The following is an 8,357-nucleotide window of genomic DNA, read 5'->3' as shown; positions in this document are numbered from 1 at the left end:
CAGAGCTTGGCTGAGGAAGGATTTTAGGTCTCGATGCTCTCATGACCCTTTGACATTCTTCAATGGTGTTGAAATCTTGGACTAAATGCCCTTGTTTCACATTCAAAGAGCATCTACCTCAATGCAGATTCCCATCAGTATTGCACTGAAGTTGGTTATATCCTCACATCAAGGAGTGAGTATTATTGAGATCACAAAATGTTGCCTCATATTTCCAGCGTTGTCAACTGAGCCAAGTTAACATACCAACAGAGATTTTAGATCAGGCTCGCATCTGTTTTATTTTATTACACCAAGGAAATAGCAAAGCTAGTAGTTTTTTTTTTAAAGCGAAAACTGTTACATTTATTTCTGTTCGGTGTTATTCTGTTCTTCCCCCGTTTAGATTTCTTCCTCACAACTTTGTGGATCTCAACAAGGAAGTCAACAGTTTTGAGGAATCTGTACACATGCACACCCACCCACAAGCATACACACATAGACACACGCACATGTGTGCACAGACACAGACACACATGCATACATAACACCACACAAATCACAAACTGTTATTTACAACTATAACTAAACTATTGCAGAGACAGGCAATATCAAGGCACCACATATAGACTGATTCACTGGAGCATTTCCACTCCGATACCATAATAGCCACTATTCACCATTCAGACACAGCGAGTTTAATTAAGTTACACCACAGTGGATATCAAATATGAATGTGATCCACTTCTTACTGGAATAAAACAGATACAGACTTCCAGCACAGGAAGTGGAAAGACAGAAAGATTTACATTCATATGATGCAGTTTGCAACCCAAGGGTATTTCAAACAAAGTATTCTTTGAAATCTGTATGATTTTCCCATCTTTGACCCAAGGTGTTTTTTACCTGTGCTCTGAATGAGATACGCTAACGCAGTACGGATAGATGGAGACACAAGGAACGGCAGGTGCTGTAAAACTAAAAGAAACACAAAGTGCTCTATAACTCAGCAAGTTAGGCAGCATCTGGGGACGGAGTGGACAGATGATGTTTCGGGTTGGGACCCTTCTTCAGAAACAGTTCAGTACCGTACTTCAATGCAGATAAAGAATTAGATTGAGGCTATCGTGATCTGTTTAGGTCCAATGGCAGTAAATGTTTTCTCTGTGATCTTTTTGAAGATAATTATTCATTTCTTAAACAGAATATTAAATACTCTGTTGTTATTTGCACCCTCAGACAAAGCTAATTCCTGCACAAAGCATGCACAGGCTAAATGCATCAAGTCCTTTTCATCAAGCTGAGATTGTAAAGTAACCCATTCACAAGTCAAGTAAGTACATAAATCTAAATTAATAAACTTAACCTGTGTAATAATTTGGCAACATTTCACTATCAAAAACTGGTATTGGTCATTTTTCTTTTGCTTCAGTTTGAGTGTTAATGACTTGTTTGTTCTGGCGATGGTAGACATTTCTTATTAAGTACCTCATTCTGAAAAATATGCTTGTTAGTGCTGATAAGAGCTATTCGCACCAAACATTGTCATGCATTAAATATACAACAATTGAACAATACTGGTATTATAATTGTACACTTTATCAGGATAACCCAAAGATTGTTATCACACCAATTTTTTTTTGGTTCATGGTATCTGCTGCAGATTTTACTTGGTGCAGAATGGGAGTGAACTTGTAGAATCAAACCTGCGAGAAAAAATACATTTTTTTGTGAAACAAAATGGTTTCTCAAAATCAATGACTTTCTTATTTACACGTCCTTCTATCATTGACCATTGTCTGCCCAAGAAAAACAATACCACTCATCCATTACTGTTGCTGGGAGGTAATGAAGTAGATGGTTCTTTCATTTTCCTTTCAACTTGGGAAAAAAGCCAACACCTTCCACTTCACTTCTCCTTGACAGGAATCACTATAGACAATTATTTTTTGTTAATATGTTCAGAAGATTTTGAAAAAAAAAGTGCATGCTAACAGAATATAATTTGAATATAGTGCAGGTAGCTAATAAAATGCTGTTGCGAAAAAAAACACATGAAGAAAAGATATAAGTTTCATGTTGTAAATTTTCTGATCTCTAGCTATTGTAGCAAAGTGTTCTTCAAAATAAGGTAAGATTTATCCATTATGGAGTACAGGTTGTAAGGAACAAGTTGTAAAAACAAGTTGCAAGGAATCTCCTGTTTAACAGATAAAGTACAAAGTTCATGAAGGTAGATAGAAAGATCCCTTGTGACATTCAGTGGCATAGGTCAAGGGATTAATTACTGTTCATACTGCTCAAACAAGATTTTTAAATCAACAAAACTCAAGCAATTTGTGTTGTCTGTTTCAGAGAGCTCTTGGAGATCTCAGTTTGCATGGTTGACATGGCAATGGCCTCATAGTCCTCCTCTCTGGGGCTGCATTTGCAGTAATGGAGAATTGATCGCAAATCCCTCTGAAAATTCTTATTGAGGAACCCATAAAAAATGGGGTTTGTGCAGGTTGAGAGCATCGCTGCCAGATGGCAAATGGAGAAAACCAGGTTGTGGTGGCAATTATTAATGGCCTCATAGTTCCAATCAAAAACAGCATTGAAGATGTTGAGAGGTAGCCAGCAGACTGCAAACGCAACTACGATAGAGATGAGCATAATGTTGATTCTTCTGTTCTCATCTGCCCTGTATTTATTCTCTCTCATCTTGTCCATCATGTTGTTTCTCCTCCTCAGGCGCACATATATCTTTTAAAGACAAAACAAGATTACTTTTAACAGGTTTGTAGGAAAGAACTGCAGATGCTGGTTTAAATCGATGGTGGACACAACATGCTGGAGTAACTCAGCGGTGTCGGAGGGAAGGAGGAACCACAGAGGGGGTCAGCCTGAAGAAGGGTCTCGACCCGAAACGTCACCCGTTCTTTCTCTCCAGAGATGCAGCCTGTCCCGCTGAATTACTCCAGCATTTTGTGTCTACCCATTATTTTTAACATGTTATATTTAGTCATTCAAGCATTAAATTTATAGGATACTAGACGAAGTGCAGACCCGTTGGGTCTGCTCCCCCAACGCAGCCGTTCCCTACCCGTAGCCCCCACGGGAGACGTGGTCCACCAACTCAGGCGGCTCAGGAATCAGCAGTGCAGCTGTTTTTAAATGGCGTCTTTGAGGCGGGATGCGGGCGGCAGCAGCCGTTATGGTCGCTGGCCAGCAGGAGGCGACAAAATGAGTGAGTGGGGGGAAGGATTTTATTAAAAATGTGTACATAAACACGACGAAATTTAATGAGGAGTGGATACTTGGAATGAAAAGTGAAATCTCTACCGAAATGGAAAAAAACTCGGCATTTCTGGGTCGGGTGTTGGTGTAGCAACGAATCAAAGGCTGGCAGCCACAAGTCAGAAACACACACAGCCACACACAGAGTTTTAAATATAGATAGATATTATTTTCTAGAATTATTATTTCTCTAAGGTGACAGCTCCCTAGTCAGTAAATGGACTAATGAACCACCAGCTACGTCTTACAGTCCAGGAAATGCTCAGTCCTCCAGTAGTTTCTGCTGAGTTGGCTCATCTCTGCCTGCATGATAGAAGGAATGCTCAGTTGGCTACACTATCCTGACTTAAGGAACAAATCCAAGGTTTTGGCACCGAATTCCTAACCAGTGACCCTTGTGGAAGGTTCTTCCTACTAGAAGATTAGAGGGTCAGGCTCGGCAGTGCAACCTTCTCTTTGAATTGCCTGAATAGGGTCAATGCCTATGCCAACGCATCAAGAACCAGGAGCAGAAATAGGCTACTTAGCTCCTCACGCCTGCTCCATCTTTCAATAAGATCGTGGTTGATCAGACTGTAACGTCAAATCTGCATTTCCATGGTAACTTTTCACCCCTTTGCTTTTCAAGTATTTAACTATTTCCACCTTAATAATAGTCAAGAACTCTGCTTCCTTCACCATTTGAAGTAGACAAGTATAAAGATCTACATTGGTACTGGTTCAGCTATAAAATGAGGTCACCATGGACAAGTTGGGCCGAAGGGCCTGTTTTCATCCTCAATGGCTCTGGGAGGAAAAAAAAACCTTATGTTAAGTTTTTTTAATAGTGATCCCTAGTTCCCACAACAGGGAGAACCCCCTACACACCCACACTGTTAAGACCCCTCTTACATTCTTCAAACAAATCACCTCTGACTCTTTGAAAATCCAGCAGATACAAGCCTAGTCTGTCCAAACGTTCCTCATAGGATGAACTGTACATGGTGTATTAATCCACTAAGTACTCGCTGAACTACTTTGAACATACATTAACATTCTTTCTTAATAAGGAAACTGATGTGATACACAGCAGTCCACATAAAATGATGGTGTCACTCAGCGGGACAGGCAGCATCTCTGGATAGAAGGAATGTGAGACATTTCGGATCAAGACCATTCTTCAGATTGAAGAAGGGTCTCGACAAGAAACGTCACCCATTCCTTCTATCCAGAGATGCTGCCTGTCCCGCTGAGTTACTCCAGCATTTTGTGTCTATAACCATATAACCATATAACAATTACAGCACGGAAACAGGCCATCTCGACCCTTCTAGTCCGTGCCGAACACGTATTCTCCCCTAGTCCCATATACCTGCGCTCAGACCATAACCCTCCATTCCTTTCCCGTCCATATAACTATCCAATTTATTTTCAAATGATAAAAACGAACCTGCCTCCACCACCTTCACTGGAAGCTCATTCCACACAGCCACCACTCTCTGAGTAAAGAAGTTCCCCCTCATGTTACCCCTAAACTTCTGTCCCTTAATTCTCGAGTCATGTCCCCTTGTTTGAATCTTCCCTACTCTCAGTGGGAAAAGCTTATCCACATCAACTCTGTCTATCCCTCTCATCATTTTAAAGACCTCTATCAAGTCCCCCCCTTAACCTTCTGCGCTCCAAAGAATAAAGCCCTAACTTGTTCAACCTTTCTCTGTAACTTAGTTGCTGAAACCCAGGCAACATTCTAGTAAATCTCCTCTGTACTCTCTCTATTTTGTTGACATCCTTCCTATAATTAGGCGACCAAAATTGTACCCCATACTCCAGAATTGGCCTCACCAATGCCTTGTACAATTTTAACATTACATCCCAACTTCTATACTCAATGCTCTGATTTATAAAGACCAGCACACCAAAAGCTTTCTTTACCACCCTATCTACATGAGATTCCACTTTCAGGGAACTGTGCACAGTTATTCCCTGATCCCTCTGTTCACCTGTCTATCTTTGGTTTAAAACAGCATCTGCAGTTCTTTCCTACAACAACAGTCCACATGTTGTCTCACCAGTCACCTGACTGAACTGGAATATTTGCCTTCCTTCCTTTGCATTCTGTTCGTTTTCCTAATTATTTGTAACATTGCACACTAGAATACACACTTGGCAAGATGTCAACTATAACTTGATTCCTCTGAGAGCATATTCATAAAGGTATCGTCTTGCACAGGGAATGCAGAGGAAATGCAGAGGAAAATACAAGTAGTTAAAAAGACACAAACTTCTAGTATTAGCTATTCTTTAAGGCAACCAAAGTACACAATGAGTTACTAACAATTATATCCTTAACTGTGTTCTCTAAAATGCATTAACTTAAGAAGGAGTGAGGCTCATGTAAATCATTGCACAACGCCATAGAGAAACTATTAATGCAATATAAAATAGAATATCTTCATACATCATCTCAAAGCTACAATCTACTTGAAATTATAATAATTCTCACTGTTCAATAAATCAGTCTTTGAATTATTAATCGGTAATTGAATTAGTCTATCTTGGAAACATCCCCTAAATCCTGTTAATTGTAATATTTTAAAATATACAGAAAATGTTTTCTGAAAAAAAATCAGTTAAAATTAGTGACCAGTGTGTAAATTGGATAGGTGCCAAGCCGTCCCCTTCCCTGTGTACATTTTAAACTTTTTTTTTTATGGTTCAAATTCAGGCTAATGTGACTATTCCAATATTTCAACTTGGTCGGCATGGACAAGGTCATAAGGTCATAAGTGATAGGAGTAGGATTAGGCCATTCGGCCCATCAAGTCCACTCTGCCGTTCAATCATGGCTGATCTACCTCTCCCTCCTAACCCTATTCTCCTGCCCTCTCCCCATAACCTCTGACACAAAGTGGACAGAAGGATCTGAGTCCGTGCGTACAGCTCAATAACTCTATGTATTCCTATGTGGGATAAGATCCCTGCAAGGAGCAACATTTATATTATTTATTTATTTATTAATTATTTATTTATTTATTCAGTAGTTCTAGTGAAACGCTGAATATAATTCTTAAACCTGCACTTAGTGTATCACCACAAATGACAGGCAAAGAAAAGCTTCAAAAGCACTGTTATGAATTTGCTAACAGTGAGTAGGAGAATTCTTATTCCTTTTTCTCTCTTGCTGTGACTGACTTCAAAATGTTCATCCATTTTTGCTATTCATACTGTATTTGTGTTACCAATGGAAACTCCATTGTTGCTATCAAACAGTCTAGAAAACGGGAACTGGGAACAAAATAAAAGACAAGACTGCACTGCTTAAGGTCTCTGTGGACTCATCGCATCTGAATGGGTTGAATTTGTAACTTGTTTCAAGCCAATGTGCCAAAACGTCACACTGCTGTCACTGTTCATGGCTATCATTTCTCATTCAGTATTCCCCTGTTCCCTTTTTTCTTTCCTCTCCCCCTTCAATGCTGTGAGACTCAAGAACACTAATTGTCAGGAGATTTAATGATTTGAGTTTTCCAATTCTCAACAGTTGTTTTGTTCTGCTTTTCACACTTCCTACACTCATCAATGTCTGAAATATAAACAATGGAATTTATACTTTAACCTATTAAACATGATTTATTTTAATTCAGTGTGATATTTTGGGAAAAATTTCGCAATGAGCGTTTGTCGGCACTGGGCCAGTACTCACTGGAGTTTAGAAGAATGAGGGGGGTCCTCATTGAAACATACAGAATAGTGAAAGGCTTGGATAGAGTGGACAGGAAGAGGATGTTTCCACTCGGGGGAGAGTCTAGGACTAGAGGTCATAGCTTCATAATTGAAGGACGTTATTATAGGAAGGAGATGAGGAGGAATTTCTTTAGTTAAAGGGTAGTGAATCTGTGGAATTCTTTGCTCCAGAAGGCTGCGGAGGCCGTCAATGATATAGTTAAGGCAGAGTTAGATAGATTCTTGATTAGTCCAGGTGTCAGAGGCAGGCGTGAGAATGGGGTTGGGAGGGAGAGAGAGATCAGCCATGATTGAATGGCGTAGACTTGATGGGCCGAATGGCGTAATTCTACTCCTATCACTTATGTCCTTATGATCTTATTGCAAAAATATCATAGCTTAACACTGCTATGTTCCTATCAGAAATAGTTTTCTCATCATTTAGCAATCCAAAATGTTACTCATTACAGAGTTGTAGTGGACTTAACTATTGGGATGGATGTTAAAGCTAATCCAGAAAACAGTAAATATATATTTTGAATATTGATTTCTATCAGTGCAACATATGATGAAAGTGATGGGTTTCACGGCTGCTGTCCATATCGATTTTGTACGTTCTCCCCGTGACCTGCGTGGGTTTTCCACGGGCGCTCCGGTTTCCTCCCACACTCCAAAGACGTACAGATTTGTAGGCCAATTGGCTTTCGTAAAATTATAAATTGTCTCTAGTGTGTGTGTGGGATAGTGTTAGTGTGCGGTGGTCAGCACGGAATCGGTGGCCCAAAGGGCCTATTTCCGCGCTGTATTTCTAAACTAAACTAAAGTAAACTAAACAAAACATGATGTAAAGGTCTTCAGAGAAAGGGGAAAGAAATCCTGCAATCTTGATGGATATCTTTGTACGTGGCTACATGAAGTTGTGCAAGGGCCTGGCAAAGGCGAGCTAACACCAAGTGTCACCAAGGTGCCAAGGTTCTACTGGACCTGGTATTACAGCAGGTGAGCCTGACCAATGTACTATTTAGTTGGACCTTCCTGACCATCTATCCCTTGCACAACAAAAAACACCTTTGACCACAATACCACCTGGCAGTAGTCAGCACGGAATGTTCTTCGAACCACCAGGGTTAACGAGAGGGTTGATTCTGTGGGATTGTTTCCTCCTGCTGACTGTCAAAAGTCATTTGGCAAAATGCTTCACCACTGGAACTCTAAAAAAAACCAGGAAGACCTTGTGTGTAGAAAAGAACTGCAGATGCTGGTTTATTCCGAAGATGGGCACAAAGTGCTGGAGTAACTCAGCAGGTCAGGCAGCATCCCTGGAGGAAAAGGACAGGTGACGTTTCGGGTCGGGTCCTTTCTTCGGACCTTGGTTGGCCGGCGGTGAGAATAGCACT

General features: G+C 40.4%; 1 protein-coding gene across 1 annotated transcript in view; it reads right to left on the bottom strand.

Moving 5' to 3' along the window:
* Nucleotides 1–262: 262 nt before the first annotated feature.
* Nucleotides 263–8,357, bottom strand: part of npy1r (neuropeptide Y receptor Y1) — a 33,786-nt gene continuing 25,691 nt past the window's right edge. Inside the window, exon 3 of the mRNA XM_033018238.1 lies at nucleotides 263–2,724. Within this exon, the coding sequence (XP_032874129.1) occupies nucleotides 2,308–2,724 (417 nt within the window). The 3' untranslated portion in view covers nucleotides 263–2,307. The remainder of the gene's footprint in view (nucleotides 2,725–8,357) is intronic.

Source organism: Amblyraja radiata, chromosome 1, assembly GCF_010909765.2.
Source record: "Amblyraja radiata isolate CabotCenter1 chromosome 1, sAmbRad1.1.pri, whole genome shotgun sequence".
In the NCBI taxonomy this organism is placed as follows: Eukaryota; Metazoa; Chordata; class Chondrichthyes; order Rajiformes; family Rajidae; genus Amblyraja; species Amblyraja radiata.
The sequence above is the reverse complement of the archived record's forward strand: the minus strand, read 5'-3'. Positions and strand labels throughout refer to the sequence as shown.